The following is a 21,071-nucleotide window of genomic DNA, read 5'->3' as shown; positions in this document are numbered from 1 at the left end:
GCGGCCCTGGGCGTCGCCATCTTCCCCGCCTTAGGACACGTGCGGCCCGTGGGCGTCGCCATCTTCCCCGCCTTAGGACACGTGCGGCCCGTGGGCGCCGCCATCTTCCCCGCCTCAGGACCCCTGCTTGTCGGACACCTCATCGGGCCGCTCATCGCCTGCAACCGCCTTCCAACGCCAGCTACAGCTCGCCTCCATCATGATCGACCTGTCCCGGCCGCACAACCTCGCGACCGCGTCGACGATGGTAACGGTCGATGGGCACAAGACATCGTGCCTTCTTGACTCTGGGAGCACAGAGAGCTTCATCCACCCTGATACGGTAAGTTCCGTGGAGATCCGGGGGTACTGCATCGCGACCCTCACCGTCCAGGGCGTCGAGTTCAGCGGCTTCCGGCTCTACATCCTCTCCAACCTCTGCGCTGCGTTGCTACTCGGCCTGGACTTCCAATGCAACCTCCGGAGCCTAACCCTGAAATTCGGCGGGCCCCTACCACCCCTTACTGTTTGCGGCCTCGCGACCCTTAAGGTCGACCCTCCTTCCCTGTTTGCAAACCTCACCCCGGATTGCAAACCCGTCACCACCAGGAGCAGACGGTACAGCGCCCAGGACAGGACCTTCATCAGGTCTGAGGTCCAGCAGCATGCCATGGGAAGGTATTATCGAGGCCAGCAACAGCCCCTGGAGAGCCCAAGTGGTAATTGTGAAAACCGGGGAGAAAAACAGGATGGTCGTTGACTACAGTCAGACCATCAACCGGTACACGCAGCTCGACGCGTACCCCTTCCCATGCATATCTGATATGGTCAATCTGATTGCACAGTACCGGGTCTTCTCGACAGTGGACCTGAAATCTGCCTACCGCCAGCTCCCATTCGCAAGGCGGACCGCCCGTACACCGCGTTTGAAGGGGACAGCCGCCTTTACCACTTCCTTAGGGTTCCCTTCGGCGTCACTAACGGGGTTTCGGTCTTCCAACGGGAGATGGACTGAATGGTTGACCGGTACGGACTGCAGGCCACCTTCCCGTACCTGGATAGTGTCACCATCTGCGGCCACGACCAGCAGGACCACAACGCCAACCTTTCCAAATTCCCCCACACCGCCAAACTGCTCAACCTAACCTGCAACAAGGAGAAGTGCGTGTTCAGCATTAACCGATTAGCCATCCTCGGCTATGTGGTGCAAAATGGTGTCCTGGGGCCCAACCGCGGTCGCATGAGCCCCCTCCCCCACTGCCCCAAGGCCCTCAAACGATGCCTGGGGTTCTTCTCATACTACGCCCAGTGGGTCCCTAACTATGTGGACAAGGCCCGCCCACTCATTCACTCCACCGTTTTCCCACTGATGGCCGAGACTCACCAGGCCGTCAATCGTATCAAAGCCAACATCGCCAAGGCCACGATGCACACGGTCGACGAGGCCCTCCCCTTCCAAGTCGAGAGCGATGCATCAGACGTCGCTCTGGCCGCCACCCTCAACCAGGCAGGCAGGCCCGTGGCATTCTTTTCCCGCACCCTCCATGCCTCCGAAATTCAGCACTCCTCAGTCGAGAAGGAGGCCCAAGCCGTAGTAGAAGCTGTGCGGCATTGGAGGCATTACCTGGCCGGCAGGAGATTTACTCTCCTCACTGACCAACGGTCGGTTGCCGTCATGTTCAACACACAGCGGGGCAAGATCACAAATTATAAAATCTTGAGGTGGAGGATCGAGCTCTCCACATACAATTATGAGATTTTCTATCGCCCTGGTAAGCACAACGAGCCCCCCAATGCCCTCTCCCGAGGTACATGTGCCAGCGCACAATTGGACTGACTCCGGACCCTACACGCCGATCTCTGTCACCCAGGGGTCACCCGGTTCTTTCACTTCATAAAGTCCCGCAAACTGCCCTACTCCATCGAGGATATCAGGGCTATCACCAGAGACTGCCAGGTCTGTGCGGAGTGCAAACCCCACTTCTATCAGCCAGACCGCGCACCTAGTGAAGGCCTCCAGCCCCTTTGAACGCCTCAGCGTGGATTTCAAATGGCCCTTCCTCCACCAACCGAAACACGCACTTCCTTAACGTGGTCGACGAATACTCCAGATTCCCCTTCTCCATCCCATGCCCCGATATGACGTCTGCCACCGTCTTCAAAGCCCTCAACACCATCTTCGCCCTGTTCGGTTTCCCCACCTACATCCACAGCGACCGGGGATCCTCATTTATGAGCGATGAGCTGCGTCAGTTCCTGCTCAGCAGGGGTATTGCCTCGAGCAGGACGACCAGCCACAACCCCCGGGGAAACGGGCAGGTGGAGGGGGAGAACGGGACGGTCTGGAAGGCCGTCCAGCTGACCCTACAGTCCAGAGATCTCCCGGCCTCCTGCTGGCAGGAGGTCCTCCCCGACTCCCTTCACTCCATCCGATCGCTCCTTTGCACTGCGATTAATGCAACCCCCCACTGACGTCTCCTTGCCTTCCCCAGGAAGTCCATCTCCAGGGTTTAGCTCCCAACGAGGCTGGCAGCTCCAGGACCTGTTCTCTTCCGAAAGCACGGGCAGCTCCACAAGGTGGACCCGTTGGTCGAGAGGGTACAGCTGCTCCATGCAAACCCGCAGTTTGCCTACGTGGCGTACCCTGACGGCCGCCAAGACACAGTCTCCCTGAGGGACCTGGCACCAGCAGGGTCCCCCCCGTCCCGGAGCCACCCTTCCTCCCCCCAGCGCACCCCACCACAGCCCCCGCTCCAGGACGATCCGTCCTCCACTTGGTCCCACGCGGGGATGAAGATAGGTCGACACGCTCCCGGAGTCACCGGCGACCGAGCTGACGCCTGCATCGCCACCGGGACTGCGGTGCTCACAACAGAGGATCAAGGCGCCCGATCGGCCGAATTTGTGAACTTTCCCCAAAATGAGTACCTTAAAATGCATGTAAATAGCCTTCCACCATCCCCACTGGACTCCTTTTTTAACAGGGGGTGAATGTGGTAGTGACCACTGTTTATATATATCACATACAAGATGTAATACGGTAAGGCTCCTGTGCTACAGGTACGGGGGTAGATCCCTGCCTGCTGGCTCCGCCCAGTAAGCGGAGTATAAATGTGTGGGCTCTCCGAGCTGCAGCCATTTCGGCAGCTGCTGTGAGAGGCTACACATCTCTGCGTAATAAAGCCTCAATCACACTCTACTCTCGTCTCGTCGTAATTGATAGGCATCACAGTGCATTGGCTTTCCAGAATCCCAACAACAACTTGCAATTACAGAGAGCCTTTAATGGAGCAAAGCTGAGGTATCTCACAGGGGCATCAGCTGACAAAACCTGACATTGAGGTGGTGCAGCCTTCCCCAGCCGGACAGCCCTCCAAGGTAGGAACGTAGGATTCAGGAGCAGGAGGAGGCCATTCGGCCCCGGACTCTGCTTCACCAACCAATAAGATCATGGCAGATCTGGTCATGGTCTCAACTCCACTTTCCTGTCTGCCCTCACACAACCCTTCGGTCCCTTGTCGTTCAAAAACTGTCTAACTCAATCTTGAATACATTCCGTAGCCCAGCCTCCACTGCTCCCTGGGGAAGAGTGTAATCGAACACTCACTAGTCGGCTGGATGACTTCAGCTCCAACAACACTCAAGAAGCTCAACACCATCCAGGACAAAGCAGCCCCGCTTGATTGCTCCCCTTCCACAAACATTCAAACCCTCCACCACCGACGCACAGTAACAGCGTGTGTACCGTCTACAAGATGCACTGCAGTAACTCGCCAACGCTCCTTAGGCAGCACCTTCCACACACACTACCCTCTAGAAGGCCAAGAGCAGCAGATACCTGGGAACCCCACCACCTGGAGGTTCCCCTCCAAGTCACTCACCACCCTGACTGTCGCTGGGGCAAAATCCTGGAATTCCCTCCCTAACAGCACTGTGGGTGTACCTACATCTCAAGGACTCCAGAGATTCAAGAAGGCAGCTCACCAACACCTTCTGAAGGACAATTAGGGATGGGCAATAAATGCTGGTCTAACCAGCGATGCCCACATCCCATAAAGTTCACCAGGATTCTCCCCCTCGCAGGCCGCCTGTTTCTGTCCGTGTTGGAAGAATTTTCAGATTCCCACCCACTCTCTCTCTCCCCCTCTCTCCCTCTCCTCTCTCCCTCCCTCTCGCTCCCACTCCCTCTTTCTCCCACTCACTATTTCTCCCACTCACTGTCTCCCACCCACTCGCTCCCTCTCCCCTCCCTCTCGCTCCCTCTCCCACTCCCTCTCTCTCCCACTCCCACTCTCTCCCTCTCTTTTTCCCCCCTCTCACTCCCTCTCTCTCCCACTCCCTCTCTCTCCCCACTCCCTCTCACTCCCTCTCTCTCCCACTCCCTCTCACTCCCTCTCTCTCCCACTCCCACTCACTCCCTCTCTCTCCCACTCCCTCTCTCTCCCTCTCACTTCCCCTCTCTCCCACTCTCTCCCACTCCCTCTCACTCCCACTCTCTCCCTTTCTCCCTCTCTCTCCCACTCCCTCTCACTCCCCCTCTCTCCCACTCCATCTCACTCCCACTCTCTCCTTCTCTCTCCCTCTCTCACTCCCTCTCATTTGCGCTCTCCCTCTCTCTCCCACTCCCTCTCACTCCCACTCTCTCCTTCTCTCTCCCTCTCTCACTCCCTCTCATTTGCGCTCTCCCTCCCTCTCTCACTCCCTCTCCTACTCCCTCTACTCCCCCTCTCTCCCACTCCCTCTCACTCCCACTTTCTCCTTCTCTCTCCCTCTCTCACTCCCTCTCATTTGCGCTCTCCCTCTCTCTCCCACTCCCTCTCACTCCCCCTCTCTCCCACTCCCTCTCACTCCCACTCTCTCCTTCTCTCTCCCTCTCTCACACCCTCTCATTTGCGCTCTCTGTCTCCCTCTCCAGGTGATCAGTGCACAGCAACTTCCCAAAGTGGAGAACAGCAAAGAGGGATCGATCGTTGATCCATTGGTGCGAGTGGAGATTCACGGTGTGCCCATGGACAGTGTCAAACAGGAAACAAAATACATCGACAATAATGGTATATTTACCAACATTTCACTGACCTCGTTTACCCTTGACAGCCAACTATCGTCCCAGACGGTGCCAGTGCTGTGGATGTTTAAAACACGGGCGCTTAAACCATGTTAATCTGAGTTGTATTTCCATCCCACCACTATTGGCGACCGTACCTTCAGCTCCCTTTGTGACATTATGAGAAATGTACAGAACTGTAAGGGTTAATGTTATGTCCGAATCAACCACTAGAGGGAGCTAGATGCAGAACTATATAACACACGATGCTAAGCATTCTGGGAGAGTGTTGAGGAGAAGGCCAGGAGAAAGACTGTAGGAAAGATAGTGTGAGTGAGAGCAGATCATAGGTTTTGTATTACTGTAGAGATTAGTGGTAGATGAGTGTAGATTGTATACTTATTGTCAATTGTTTATTATACAGAAGTGAGAGGTCAAATTTAATTAAGTAGTGTAAATAAATCTTCAGCTTTGTTTAATACAAACCTAGTTGTGGTCTTTGTGAGCGCTATGCCAACCATTCTAGGAACCATTCAAAGAACACCACACCCTCTACACTGTCGGCATCAAACACTCCCAGGACAGGTACAGCACGGGGTTAGATACAGAGTAAAGCTCTCTCTACACTGTCCCCATCAAACACTCCCAGGACAGGTACAGCACGGGGTTAGATACAGAGTAAAGCTCCCTCTACACTGTTCCCATCAAACACTCCCAGGACAGGTACAGCACGGGGTTAGATACAGAGTAAAGCTCCCTCTACACTGTCCCCATCAAACACTCCCAGGACAGATGCAGCACGGGGTTAGATACAGAGTAAAGCTCCCTCTACACTGTCCCCATCAAACACTCCCAGGACAGGTACAGCACAGGGTTAGGATAGTTCTAACCCTATAACCGTTGCGTGACAGAATGTTACTGAGATGCCCTCAATTACAACTTGAGAGAGATGATTGGTAATACAAAGGCTTTAATTAGCAGGGAACCAGACAGCTACTGAGAAATGTGCTCACTGCACACGGCCCACTGGACATTACCTTATATATGGCTCCCTGGGGGGTGGAGCCGGAGGCGGAGTCCCTCAGGGTTCCAAACCCGGTCTTAAAGGGATCATTACATTAAAGGTGCAGTAAGCATTTATCACATTCACCCCCTGTTTTAAAAGAAAACACAGAGTAAGTCGTGGGTGAAGTGGAATTATATGTCCAGTTTTTTGGGTGGTCTGATTGTCCTTGTTGACCTTCTCAGCTCCGGCGGTGGTGCGGCGGACACGGGCGTCTTCAGTGGAAGTATCTGCGGGAGCACGGTGGCCTGAGCCTTTGCCCGTGTTGGAGCAGGAGGGGGTATCCGGGGTGACTAGGGTGATTGGTGCCAGCGTCGGCGTGGGGGGGGGGGGGACGCTAGAGGATGGGCACTGTCGGAGTCGGCAGCGGTGCGGGGAGGGGAGCGCCGGTAGAGGGGGGGTGGGGGCATCAGTGGGAGAGCCAGAGGGTGCCAGGTCTCATAAGAACATAAGAACTAGGAGCAGGAGTAGGCCATCTGGCCCCTCGAGCCTGCTCCGCCATTCAATTAGATCATGGCTGATCTTTTGTGGACTCAGCTCCACTTTCCGGCCCGAACACCATAACCCTTAATCCCTTTATTCTTCAAAAAACTATCTTTATCTTAAAAACATATAATGAAGGAGCCTCAACTGCTTCACTGGGCAAGGAATTCCATAGATTCACAACCCTTTGGGTGAAGAAGTTCCTCCTAAACTCAGTCCTAAATCTACTTCCCCTTATTTTGAGGGTATGCCCCCTAGTTCTGCTGTCACCCGCCAGTGGAAACAACCTGCCTGCATCTATCCTATCTATTCCCTTCATAATTTTAAATGTTTCTATAAGATCCCCCCTCATCCTTCTAAATTCCAACGAGTACAGTCCCAGTCTACTCAACCTCTCCTCATAATCCAACCCCTTCAGCTCTGGGGTTAACCTAGTGAATCTCCTCTGCATACCCTCCAGCGCCAGTACGTCCTTTCTCAAGTAAGGAGACCAAAACTGAACACAATACTCCAGGTGTGGCCACACTAACACCTTATACAATTGCAACATAACCTCCCTAGTCTTAAACTCCATCCCTCTAGCAATGAAGGACAAAATTCCATTTGCCTTTTTAATCACCTGTTGCACTTGTAAACCAACCTTCTGTGACTCATGCACTAGCACACCCAAGTCTCTCTGAACAGCGGCATGCTTTAATATTTTATCGTTTAAATAATAATCCCGTTTGCTGTTATTCCTACCAAAATGGATAACCTCACATTTGTCAACATTGTATTCCATCTGCCAGACCCGAGCCCATTCACTTAACCTATCCAAATCCCTCTGCAGACTTCCAGTATCCTCTGCACTTTTCGCTTTACCACTCATCTTAGTGTCATCTGCAAACTTGGACACATTGCCCTTGGTCCCCAACTCCAAATCATCTATGTAAATTGTGAACAATTGTGGGCCCAACACGGATCCCTGAGGGACACCACTAGCTACTGATTGCCAACCAGAGAAACACCCATTTATCCCAACTCTTTGCTTTCTATTAATTAACCAATCCTCTATCCATGCTACTACTTTACCCTTAATGCCATGCATCTTTATCTTATGCAGCAACCTTTTGTGTGGCACCTTGTCAAAGGCTTTCTGGAAATCCAGATATACCACATCCATCGGCTCCCCGTTATCTACTGCACTGGTAATGTCCTCAAAAAATTCCACTAAATTAGTTAGGCGTGACCTGCCTTTTACGAACCCATGCTGCTTCTGCCCAATGGGACAATTTCTATCCAGATGCCTCGCAATTTCTTCCTTGATGATAGATTCCAGCATCTTCCCTACTACCGAAGTTAAGCTCACTGGCCTATAATTTCCTGCTTTCTGCCTACCTCCTTTTTTAAACAGTGGCGTCATGTTTGCTAATTTCCAATCTGCCGGGACCACCCCAGAGTCTAGTGAATTTCGGTAAATTATCACTAGTGCATCTGCAATTTCCCTAGCCATCTCTTTTAGCACTCTGGGATGCATTCCATCAGGGCCAGGAGACTTGTCTACCTTTAGCCCTATTAGCTTGCCCATCACTCCCTCCTTAGTGATAACAATCCTCTCAAGGTCCTCACCTGTCATAGCCTCATTTCTATCAGTCACTGGCATGTTATTTGTGTCTTCCACTGTGAAGACTGACCCAAAAAACCTGTTCAGTTCCTCAGCCATTTCCTCATTTCCCATTATTAAAACTCCCTTCTCATCCTCTAAAGGACCAATATTTACCTTAACCACTCTTTTTTGTCTTATATATTTGTAAAAACTTTTACTGTCTGTTTTTATATTCTGAGCAAGTTTACTCTCATACTCTATCTTACTCTTCTTTATAGCTTTTTTAGTAGCTTTCTGTTGCCCCCCTAAAGATTTCCCAGTCTTCTAGTCTCCCAGCAATCTTTGCCACTTTATATGCTTTTTCCTTCAATTTGATACTCTCCCTTATTTCCTTAGATATCCACGGTCGATTTTCCCTCTTTCTTCCGTCCTTCCTTTTTGTTGGTATAAACCTTTGCTGAGCACTGTGAAAAATCGCGTGGAAGGTTCTCCACTGTTCCTCAACTGTTCCACCATAAAGTCTTAGCTCCCAGTCTACCTTAGCTAGTTCTTCTCTCATCCCCTTGTAATCTCCTTTGTTTAAACACAAAACACTAGTATTTGATTTTACTTTCTCACCCTCCATCTGTATTTTAAATTCCACCATATTGTGATCGCTCCTTCCGAGAGGATCCCTAACTATGAGATCATGAATCAATCCTGTCTCATTACACAGGACAAGATCTAGGACCGCTTGTTCCCTCGTAGGTTCCATTACATATTCGCAGGGAGACGGTGTCCTGCCTGCCGTCGAGGTGCCCGATGTAAGCGTATTGAGGGTTTGCGTGCAGCAGCTGGATCCTCTCGAATAGCGGATTTGTCTGATGGCTCCTCGGGTGTCTCCGGAGTAGAACTGGTCCCGGAGTCGTCAGCCAAGGTGTAAGCGAGACCCCGGAGGTGGACTTCCTGGGGAAGACAAACAAACATAGAACATAGAACATAGAACAGTACAGCACAGAACAGGCCCTTCGGCCCTCGATATTGTGCCGAGCAATGATCACCCTACTCAAACCCACGTATCCACCCTATACCCGTAACCCAACAAACCCCCCCCCCCTTACTTTTTTTTAGGACACTACGGGCAATTTATCATGGCCAATCCACCTAACCCGCACATCTTTGGACTGTGGGAGGAAACCGGAGCACCCGGAGGAAACCCACGCACACACGGGGAGGACGTGCAGACTCCGCACAGACAGTGACCCAAGCCGGGAATCGAACCTGGGACCCTGGAGCTGTGAAGCATTTATGCTAACCACCATGCTACCGTGCTGCCAGGTCAAACGATTGTGAGGGATCTCATTTGTGGCCGTACAGAGCAGCGACCTAATGGAGTGCAGGGCATCGGGTAGGACCTCCTGCCAGCGGGCGATAGGGAGACTCCTTGACCGTAGGGCCAGAAGGACGGCCTTCGAAACTGTCGCGTTCTCCCTCTCCACCTGCCCGTTTCCCCGCTGGTTATAGCTGGTCGTTCTGCTCGAGGCGATGCCCTTGTTGAGCAGGTACCGACGCAGCTCATCGCTCATGAACGATGTACCCCGGTCGCTGTGGATATAGGCGGGGAAACCAAACAGGGTGAAGATGCTGCGCAGTGCCTTGATCACGGAGGCCGAGGTCATACCGGGGCAGGGGACAGCGAATGGGAAGCGGGTGAATTCGGCGATGACGGTGAGGAAGTAGGTGTTGCAGTTGGTGGACGGGAGGGGCCCTTTGAAGTCCACGCTTAGTTGCTCAAAGGGCCCAGAGGCTTTCACCAGGCGAGCCCTGTCTGGTTGGTAGAAGTGCGGTTTGCACTCCGCGCAGATCTGGCATGCCCTGGCCATGACCTTGACCTCCTCGGTGCAGTAAGGTAGATTGCGGGACTTGATGAAATGAGCAAGCCGGGTGACCCCTGGGTGACAGAGATCATCGTGGAGGGCTCGCAGACGGTCTTTCTGCGCATTGCTGCATGTACCGCGGGACAGGGCATCTGGGGACTCATTGAGCTTCCCCGGACAATATGTAATATCGTACGCGTAGGTGGAGAGTTCGATCCTCCACCTCAGAATTTAATCATTTTTTATTTTGCCCTGTTGTGCGTTACCGAACATAAAGGCGACCGACCGTTGGTCGGTGACGAGGGTGAACCTCCGACCAGCTAGGTAGTGCCTCCAGTGTCACACGGCCTCCACTATGGCTTGTGCCTCCTTCTCGACTGCAGAGTGCTGAATTTCCGAGGCGGTGAGGGTTCGGGAGAAGAACGCCACTGGTCTGCCCGCCTGGTTGAGGGTAGGAGCCAGGGCGACGTCTGATGCATCGCTTTCTACCTGGAAGGGAATGGTTTTGTCCACCGCGTGCATGGCGGCCTTGATGATGTCGGCCTTGATACGGCTGAAAGCCGACTGGGCCTCATCCGTCAGGGGAAAACCCGTGGTCTTAATGAGTGGTCGGGCTTTGTCCGCATATCTGGGGACCCACTGGGCGTAATAGGAGAAAAGCCCCAAGCACCGTTTGAGTGCCTTGAGGCTACGGGGGAGGGGGAGTTCCTTTAGAGGGCGCATGCGGTCGGGGTCTGGGCCTAGGACCCCGTTTTCCACGACCTAGCCGAGGATGGCGAGCCGGGTTGTGTGGAACACGCATTTCTCGTTGTTGTAGGTCAGATTGAGGGCCCGGGCAGTCTGGAGGAACTTCCTCAGGTTTGCATCGTGGTCCTGTTGGTCATGGCCGCAGATGGTGACATTGTCCAAGTAGGGGTCAGTAGCCCGTAAGCCGTACTGGTCCACCATTTGACCCATCGCCCTCTGGAAAACGGAGACCCCATTTGTGACGCCAAAAGGGACCCTGAGGAAGTGAAACAGCCGACCGGCTGCTTCGAAGGCCGTGAAGGGCGGTCCTCTGGGCGGATAGGGAGTTGATGGCTGGCGGATTTTAGGTCAACCGTGGAGAATACCCGGTACTGGGCGATCTGGTTAACCATTTCTACTATGCGGGGAAGTGGATACGCATCGAGTTGCGTAAAACGATTTATGGTCTGACTATAGTCCACCACCATCCGTTTCTTTTCCTCAGACTGGACTACCAATACTTGTGCTCTCCAGGGGCTGTTCTTGGCCTCTATGACCCCCTCTTTCAGCAACCACTGAACCTCTGACTTGATAAAAGTCATATCTTGGGTACTGTACCGCCGACTCCTGGTGGCGACGGGCTTACAGTCGGGGGTGAGGTTCGCGAAGAGGGGGGGGTGGCGTAACTTTAAGTGTTGCCAGGCTACATACCGTTAGCGGGGGCAGGGGTCTGCCGAACTGCAGTGTCAGGCTCCGGTGGCTGTACTGAAAGCCCAGACCGAGCAGCGGGGGGGCGCAGAGGTGAGGGAGGATATACAGTTTGAAACGGGCGTATTCGACGTCCTGGATCGCGAGTTTCGCGACACAATACCCCGTGATTTCGACCTGGTGGGACCCGAAAGCGAGGGTGATAGTTTGGGAGGCGGGATAGGTGCGCAGGGAGCAGCGCCTGATCGTTTCTGGGTGAATAAAGCTCTCGGTGCTCCCGGAATCGAAAAGGCAGGGGATGTCGCGCCCGTTGATTTGGACCTGATTCATGGAGTTCCGTAGGTGCTTCGGCCGTGATTGATCGAGGGTGATCGCTCCCAGTTGCGGGTAGTCCGAGTCCTCAGCCGAGACCGACTCACAAAATAGCCGCCGGCGTCGGTTGCACGTGTTGGATTTTGAAGATGGCCGACAAGATGGCCGCCCCCATGACTCGTACGAGGCCGATGACGCGTCAGAAGGGGGCGTGTCCGGCTGGCGCGCAGCCGCGTTGCGGGGCCTGTGGGCCTGGGAGCTCGATTTTTGGGCCCGATGAGACTTTTGTTTCTGGACCTTGGGCGAAATGCCCCTTCTTTCCGCAGTCGTTGCAGATAGCGGAGCGGGCTGGGCAACGCTGACGTGGGTGCTGGCCTTGCCCAGAGAAATAGCACGGTGTGCGCCCGGTGTGGGAGGGCGCCGCACGGCGCAGGCCTGTAGCGTGGCCGAGTCTGGAGGGGACCGAGAGGGGCTCGGAAGGTCCACGGAGTACGTGCAGAGATTATGGTGGGCCACCTCCAGAGAGGAGGCGAGCGTTACCGTGCCTTGGAGGTCTTTTGCTCCGTCTTCGAGGAGTCGCTGCCTGATGTACGTGGATTGAATACCGGACACGGAAGCATCTCGGATGTGCAAGTTCATATGGACTCCTGCCGTCACCTCCTTGTGGTCGCAATTCCTAGCGAGCGCGGCGAGTACTTGTCCAGCATTTCCCCGGAGCGCTGCCGGGGAAATGCCGGGCGTGTACCTTGTTTAATGGCTTAACAAAGCCCTTCTGCAGGATTTTGACCGCCGTCTCGTACGTGGTGGCCTTTTCGATTGCGGAGGAGAGTCTGTGGCCCACCCGGGCGTGTAGTAAGCTCAGCTTGCGACGTCCGTCGACTGGAGTGTCTGAGGAGTTCAGATAGGCCAAAAAACACCGAAGCCAGTATTAAAAAATTTCTGCGGCCTCCGGCGACCGAGCGTCCAAATTGAGCTTTCTACGGCTTTAGAGCGCTGTCCATCTTGAAGTAATTAAATTGAGATACCCTCAATTACAACTCGAGAGAGAGATGATTGGTTATACAAAGGCTTTAATTAGCAGAGAACCAGACAGCTACCGAGACGTGTGCTCACTGCACACGGCCCACTGGACATTACCTTATATATGGCTCCCTGGGGGGTGGAGCTGGAGGCGGAGTCCCCCAGGCTTCCAAACCCGGTCTTAAAGGGATCATTACATTAAAGGTGCAGTAATCATTCATCACAGTCACATTACGTTTGAAGTGAGGAAGTTCAACCTGAGGCCAGGGTGTTAAATTTGGACAAAGAAAATGATGAAGGAACGAGGGACAAATTGGCTGAGGTGGATGAGGGAAATACATGAAAAGTTTGACTGTGAATAGGCGACGGAGGATCTTCAAAAAATTTGTTACATTGTTCACAGCAACTATCCGTTAAAAACCCAAAATGAAAAGTTAGTTTTCAGCATTGTCGAAACCTTTTTAAAAAAAAAAGATTAATAAAGTTGACAGAAATAGTAGCAAACCTGAGGATTTGGAGGTTTCTAGAATACAGCAAAGGATGGCCGAGAAACTGATAAATAAATCAGAATATGAATGCAATCTCGCACAAAACATAACAATGGACTAAAGTTTCTATAGGTGTGTAAAAGGGAAGAGTTTGGCAAAGACAAATGCAGGTCCACTCCAGGCAGTGTCAGGGGAATTCAGAATGGGGAATAGAGGAATGGCAGAGAAGCGTAACGATTGTCTTGTGCCTGTTTTCACTAAGGAACGTCTGTTTCGCTGGAAAACAGAGATACCGTTTTCGACACTGTTGAGGGGGATGGGCTCTCGGGGGGGGGGGGTAGGGGGGGGGGGGCAAGCACCACAGGTAATGCTGCTGGTGGGCATAGGGAGGAAAAGGGCTAAACGAGCAATAGTGGTGGGGGATTCAATAGTGAGGCGAAGTGACGGGCGTTACTGCGGGCGCGAGCACGACTCCAGCATGGAACGTTGCCTCCCTGGTGCCAGGGTCAAGGATGTCACGGAGCGGCTACAGGGCATCCTGAAAGGGGAGGGTGATCAGCCCGAGGTCACAGTGCACCGCGGTACAAACGGCGTAGGCAGACAGAGGGATGAGGTCCTGCAACACGAAATTGGGGGGGGGTTAGATTAGGTTAAAAAACAGGACCTCGAATGTTGTGATGTCAGGATTCCATCCCGTATCACGGGCGAGGGAGTATAGAAAGAAGAGGACGAGTCAGATAAACGTCTGGCTGGGGGGCTGGCGCAGGAGGGAGGGTATTTTTGCTTGGGTGTGAATGGGCCGGGTGTGCCCTGCGTGGGTGTTTGAGGGGGTGAGGGGGGTGCCAGGGACATTCCAACAGCGCGTTGGGACTTGGGGGGGGAGTCGGGGATCGGGGCGAGCGGAGCTCCTCAATGCAGAAACCGGGGTTGTTCCCTGCACGTTCCCCACTGAGGCCCGTATCTAACGCCAGTCCCGGTTTATAGTGTTGTGTTTCTTAACGCTGCGAGCGCCGGGAAACACGCGGCTAAATGTGTGATGCACTGTCAATTACGACAAGACGAGAGTAGAGTAATCGAGGCTTTATTAAGCACAGGTGTTTTGCCTCCTGCAGCTGCTGCCAGAATGGGAGCAGCTCGGTGTGCACACATATTTATACTCTGCCTACTGGGCGGAGCCAGCAGCAGGGATCTACCCCCATACCTCTAGTACAGGAGCCTTACCGTATTACCTCTATTATATAATCAGTGGTGACTGCCACAATGTGCTCGTTGAGGGACTTGAAATGAAATGAAAATCCCTTATTGTCATGAGTAGGGTTCAAATGAAGTTACTATGAAAAGCCCCTAGTCGCCGCATTCCGGCGCCTGTTCGGGGGGGGCTGGTACGGGAATTGAACTTGGTCTGCTTTAAAAGCCAGCTCTTTAGCCCTGTGCTAAACCAGCCCCTTTGCTCCAATTTAGTTAAATTGTGTCCATAATCTTTTCACAACAATACTAATACCCTCACCCCACCCTCCCACTAACAGCTGTTGGTGACTAAATCTTTCAAGTAGGAAATGAATGGCAGCCACCTTGGGTAGAACCCCTGACCCACCCCCTGACCGTGTACTTGACCTACTCTAGATATAGGAACTCCATAAGTGGCGCTGTTGCTTCACAGCTCCAGGGTCCTGGGTTCGATTCCCGGCTTGGGCCACTGTCTGTGCGGAGTCTGCACGTTCTCCCTGTGTCTGCGTGGGTTCCCTCCGGGTGCTCCGGTTTCCTCCCACAAGTCCCGAAAGACGTGTTGTTGGGTGAATTGGACATTCTGAATTCTCTCTCTGTGTACCCGAACAGGTGCCGGAATGTGGCGACTAGGGGCTTTTCACAGTAACTTCATTGCAGTGTTAATGTAAGCCTACTTGTGACAATAAAGATTATTATTATTATTACCAGCCAATTCCAGGGCTGGATTATTTGTTATTACTTCAGACCAGCTGGTGGTGCTGTGCCATATTTAAATTGTGAAATACCCCCACCTATTGATGGCAACCTCAATTGACAACTAGAGGTAGAGACAAATTTAGATTTAAATTTAAATTTAAATTTATTGTCACGTACTGAAGTACAGTGAAAAGTATTGTTCTGTGTACAGTCCAGACAGATTGTTCCATACATGAAAACACAGAGGACATACGATAAATACACAATGTAAATACATAGACACAGACATCGGGTGAAGCATACAGAGTGTAGTCCTACTCAGTAGAGAAGATGTGTGAAGAGATCAGGTCAGTCAATAAGAGGGTCATTTAGGAGTCTGGTGACAGTGGGGAAGAAGCTGTTTTTGAGTCTGTTCGTGCGTGTTCTCAGACTTCTGTATCTCCTGCCCAATGGAAGAAGTTGGAAGAGTGAGTAAGCCGGGTGGGAGGGATCTTTGATTATGCTGCCCGCTTTCCCCCGGCAGCGGGAGGTGTAGATGGAGTCAATGGATGGGAGGCAGGTTCGTGTGATGGACTGGGCGGTATTCACGACTCTCTGAAGTTCCTTGCGGTCCTGGGCCGAGCATTTGCCATACCAGGCTGTGATGCAGCCCGATAGGATGCTTTCTATGGTGCATCTGTAAGAGTTGGTATGGGTTAATGTGGACATGCCGAGTTTCCTTAGTTTCCTGAGGAAGTATAGGCGCTGTTGTGCTTTCTTGGTGATAGCGTCGACGTGAGTGGACCAGGATAGATTTTTGGTGATGTGCACCCCTAGGAATTTGAAACTGCTAACCATCTCCACCTCGGCCCCGTTGATGCTGACAGGGGTGTGTACAGTACTTTGCTTCCTGAAGTCGATGACCAGCTCTTTAGTTTTGCTGGCATTGTGGGAGAGATTGTTGTCGCTGCACCACTCCACTAGATTCTCTATCTCCCTCCTGTACTAAGACCATAAGACCAGTACTCTGACTCGTCGTTGTTTGAGATCCGACCCAGTACGGTCATGTCGTCAGCAAACTTATAGATGGAGTTGGAATTAATTTTGCCACACAGTCGTGCATGTATCGGGAGTATAGTAGGGGGGTAAGTATTAGTATTAGTATTGGTATTAATATGGGGCATTCAAGAAGAATGAGAGTTAGAAAATGAGTGACAGAGATATAATGAGAGAAGAGAGGGAATAATAATAATAATCGTTTATTGTCACGAGTAGGCTTCAATGAAGTTACTGTGAAAAGCCCCCAGTCACCACATTCCGGCGCCTGTTCAGGGAGGCTGGTACGGGAATTGAACCCACGCTGCTGGCATTGTTCTGCGTGAGGGAGAGAGGGAGAATGAGTGAGTGAGAGAGAAAATAAGAGGGTGAGAGAGAGGGAATGAAAGAGGAATGAGAGAGTGAGCGGAAGAGAGAGATTGAGAGAAAGAGAGAATGAACGAGAGAGAATGAGAGGGAGAGGGAGAGAGAATGAACAAGTGAGAGTGAGTGAAAGAGAGAGAGACAGAGAGAGAGAGAGAGTGAGTGAAAGAGAGAGAAACAGAGTGAGAGAGAGGGAGAGAGAGAGACAGAGTGAGAGAGAGAGACAGAGTGAGTGAGAGAGAGAGACAGAGTGAGAGAGAGAGAGAGTGTGAGAGAGAGACAGAGTGAGAGAGAGTCAGTGAGAGAGAGAGAGACAGAGTGAGAGAGAGAGAGAGAGTGTGTGAGAGAGAGAGAGACAGAGTGAGAGAGAGTCAGTGAGAGAGAGAGAGGCAGAGAGAGAGAGAGAGAGAGACAGAGTGAGAGAGAGAGAGAGAGAGACAGAGTGAGAGACAGAGAGAGACAGAGTGAGAGAGAGAGAGACAGAGTGAGAGAGAGAGAGACAGAGTGAGAGAGAGAGAGAGACAGAGTGAGAGAGAGAGAGACAGAGTGAGAGAGAGAGAGAGAGACAGAGTGAGAGAGAGAGAGTGTGAGAGAGAGAGAGACAGAGCGAGAGAGAGTCAGTGAGAGAGAAAGAGACAGAGTGAGAGAGAGACATAGTGAGAGAGAGAGAGAGACATAGCGAGTGAGATAGAGAGACAGAGCGAGAGAGAGGGAATGAGCGAGAGTGAGAGAATGAGCGAGCGTGAGAGACAGAGAATGAGCGAGAGCGAGAGAAAGAGAGGGACTGATAAGAGAGGTCACCCATTTAAAAGGAAGGTAGGGTGAAATGTTTTCTCTCAGTGTCGTGAGTATCTGGAACCCCTCTTCCTGAAAGGTGGAAGCAGAGTCTGAGAATATCGGTAAGACAGAGGTGGATAGATTCTGGCTGAGCAAGGGAGGTTATCATGGGGGTAGGTGGGATTTGAGGCTTCTATCAGATGATCTTATTAAATGGCAGAGCGGGTCGATGGGCCGAATGGCCTACTCCTGCTCCTTGTTTGTATGAGTGGGAGTGAGAAAGTAAGAGATAATAATAATCGGTTATTGTCACGAGTAGGCTTCAAATGAAGTTACTGTGAAAAGCCCCTAGTCGCCACATTCCGGTGCCTGTTCGGGGAGGCTGGTACGGGAATTGAACCCGCGCTGCTGGTCTTGTTCTGCATTACAAGCCAGCTGTTTAGCCCTCTGTGCTAAACCAGCCCTGAGATAGAGAGAGTGGGAGGTAGAAAGAGTGAGAGTGAGTGAGGGAGAGAGAGAGTGAGATATAAAGAGAGAGTCAGAGATGCAGAGAGTGAAAGATGAGAGTGGGAGAGAGAGTGAGTGAAAGATAGAAAGATAGAAAGAGAGAGTGTATGAGAGTGTGAGTGAGAGAGAAAGAGTGAGAGATAGAGAGATAATCTAAATATCTAATTTTGTTAACCATTTAACAGCTAATTGAAATGTACTGTTGAAATTCTAAACTCTGTCTAGGATTAAGCAGGAATCTTCGATCTCCCCACTGGAAAGCAGCTGAAGTTAGTTCATTAAGAAACTGGTTTAACCTCCCTTTTCTGTCCAGGGGCTGAGCTGGTTTCAGGTTAATACAGGCCTCTGAGTGTGACTCTGTTAGGGAGTGTGACTTCGAACAAGAGTGCTGGGAGTTGAGCGAGTGAGAGTATTCGGGGAAGATGGGAAGGTGGTGCACCTACACTCTTTCCAACTTTTTCACTCAGTGGGAACTGTTTTTTAAAATCTACTACAGGGGAACAAGCTAGCTGCCTGGTGAGTGTCTGGTGACTGTGGGTGAGGCAGGAGACCCAGAGGGCAGGGGTGCAGGAGCTTCAGAATTTGCAATTACCCCACAGGTTTGAGGTTCTCTCAGCTCATTTGGAAGAGAGCGGGGGCTGCCGAGTTTGTCCAGCTGACTGAAGACGGCAGTGTGGTACAGCAAGCCATTTAACTGGGGGAACAGACAGGATTGTAGTGGTGGTGGGGGCGGTATCGTGAGGGGGGCGGGGGGGGGGGGGGGGGTCAACGCTATTCTGTGCAGCCCAGGCGGCTGTGTAGCCCGCCCAGTGCCAGGATTCGGGATATCTGCTCCGGGCTGGAGAGGAACTCGCAACGGGAGGGGGAGGACCCAGTTGTCGTGGTCCACGTGGGTACCAACAAACATTGTCAGGATGAGGATGGAGATTCTGTTTGGAGTTTGAGGAGCCAGGCACTAAATTAAACGACAGAACCTCTCCAAGGCGATAATCTCTGGGTTATGATGTCACCATCAATTCACTGGAGACACGATTGGAAGTAAACTGTGGTTTTAATAGTCTTACAACTGAGCCAGCCTGCGACCAGAACTGAGGGCTCACGGCTGCAGCACTTTATACTTCCGGTAGTGGGAGGGGCCATGGGCGGAGCCAAGTGTGGAGCCCTGTACAAGCTCCTCATCGCGCAATGGCTCACATACAGAGCCCACAAGGACATAATACAATGCAATGCAATACAGTGTGAACTACAATGCAGTATGAATTCACCACAGGTTATTACCTGAGCCATCGGAAATTGGCAAATCAATTTGGAGGATAGAAGACGCGGCTGAAGACTGATGTTTGAGAAGTGAGGATGGCAGGTGGCGGCTTCGTGGCATTGTCACTGGATTAATAATCCAGAGGCTCGGGTTCAAATTCCAACCATGGCGGATGGTGAAATTGAATTCCACAAAAACCTGGAATTAAAAGTAAAAACCCATCCGATTCACTAACATTGGCAGCACGCAAACACATTGGTTAGCACAGTTGCTTCACCGCTCCAGGGTCGATTCCCGGCTTGGGTCGCTGTCTGTGCGGAGTCTGCACGTTCTCCCCGTGCCTGCGTGGGTTTCCTCCGGGTGCTCCGGTTTCCTCCCACAGTCCAAAGATGTGCAGGTCAGGGTGGATTAATGTGGATGAAGTGCCCGCGGTATGGCCACCCAGCATTGACGGAATCAGACCTTATACTCTTCAAGACACCATCACCACCAGCAGAGGTGGCGGCACAGTGGGATACAGTCGGGGGGGGAGTTGCCCTGGGAGTCCTCAACATCGACTCTGGACCCCATGAAGTCTCAGGGCTTCAGGTTAAACATGGGCAAGGAAACCTCCTGCTGATTACCACGTTCCGGCCACCATCAGCTGATGAATCAGTTCTCCTCCATGTTGAACACCACTTGGAGGAAGCACTGAAGGTGGCAAGGGTGAAGAATGTGCTCTGGGTGGGGACTTCAATGTCCATCACCAAGAGAGGCTCGGTAGCACCACCACAGACCGAGCTGGCCGGGTCCTAAAGGACAATAGCTGCTAGACTGCAGCAGGTAGTGAGGGAACCAACAAGAGGGAAAAACATACTTGACCTCATCCTCACCAATCTGCCTGCTGCAGATGTATCTGTCCATGACAGTGTCGGTAGGAGTGACCATTGCACGTTCCTTGTGGAGACAAAGTTCCATCTTCACATTGAGGATACCCTCCATCGTGTTGTGTGGCACGACCACCGTGCTAAATGGGATAGACTTCAAACAGATCTCGCAACTCCAGACTGGGCATCCATGAGGAGCTGTGGGCCATCAGCAGCAGCAGAATTGTATTCAACCTAGGAGGCTCCACAAATATCCCCATCCCCAACGATGGAGGAGCCCAGCACATCTGTGCAAAAGACAAGGCTGAGGCATTCGCAACAATCTTCAGCCAGAGGGGCCGAGTGGATGATGCATCTCAGTCTCCTCCGGAGGCCCCCAGCATCACAGATGTCAGTCTTCAGCCAATTCAATTCACTCCACGTGATATCATGAAACGGCTGAAGGCCCTGGATATTGCAAAGGCTATTGACAATATCCCAGCAATAGAACTGAAGACTTCTGCTCCAGAACTTCCAGTACTGCTTCAGCACTGGCATCTACCCGGCAATGTGGAAAATTGCCAAGGTGTGTCCTGTACACAAGAAACAGAACAAATCCAACCCAGCCAATTACCGCCCTATCAGTCTGCTCTCCACCATCAGCAAATTGATGGAAGGAGTCATTAACAGTGCTATCAAGCAGAACTTACTCAGCAATAACCTGCTGACGGACGCTCAGTTTGGGTTCTGCCAGGGTCACTCAGCTTCTGACCTCATTACAGCCTTGGTTCAAACATGGACAAAAGAGCTGACTGCCAGAGGCGAGGTCAGAGTGACTGCCTTTGACATCAAGGCAGCACTTGACCGAGTGTGGTATCAAGGAGCCCGAGCTAAACTGGAGTCAATGGGAATCAGGGGGGAAACTCTCCGCTGGTTGGAGTCATACCCGGCACAAAGGAAGATGGTTGTGGTGGTTGGAGGTCAATCATCTCACCTCCAGGACATCACTGCAGGAGTTCCTCAGGGTAATGTCCTCGGCCCAACCATCTTCAGCTGCTTCATCAATGACCTCCCTTCCATCATAAGGTCAGAAGTGGGG

General features: G+C 52.1%; 1 protein-coding gene across 1 annotated transcript in view; it reads left to right on the top strand.

The window, feature by feature from the left end:
- The window catches only part of plcd4b (phospholipase C, delta 4b), a 105,009-nt gene that overhangs the window by 76,765 nt on the left and 7,173 nt on the right, over positions 1 to 21,071 (top strand). The window contains exon 9 of the mRNA XM_038790315.1: positions 4,883 to 5,030. Within this exon, the coding sequence (XP_038646243.1) occupies positions 4,883 to 5,030 (148 nt within the window). The remainder of the gene's footprint in view (positions 1 to 4,882; positions 5,031 to 21,071) is intronic.

This window comes from Scyliorhinus canicula, chromosome 2 (assembly GCF_902713615.1).
Source record: "Scyliorhinus canicula chromosome 2, sScyCan1.1, whole genome shotgun sequence".
Taxonomy (NCBI): domain Eukaryota; kingdom Metazoa; phylum Chordata; class Chondrichthyes; order Carcharhiniformes; family Scyliorhinidae; genus Scyliorhinus; species Scyliorhinus canicula.
Note: the sequence above shows the minus strand (reverse complement) of the source record. Positions and strands in the feature narration are given on the sequence as shown.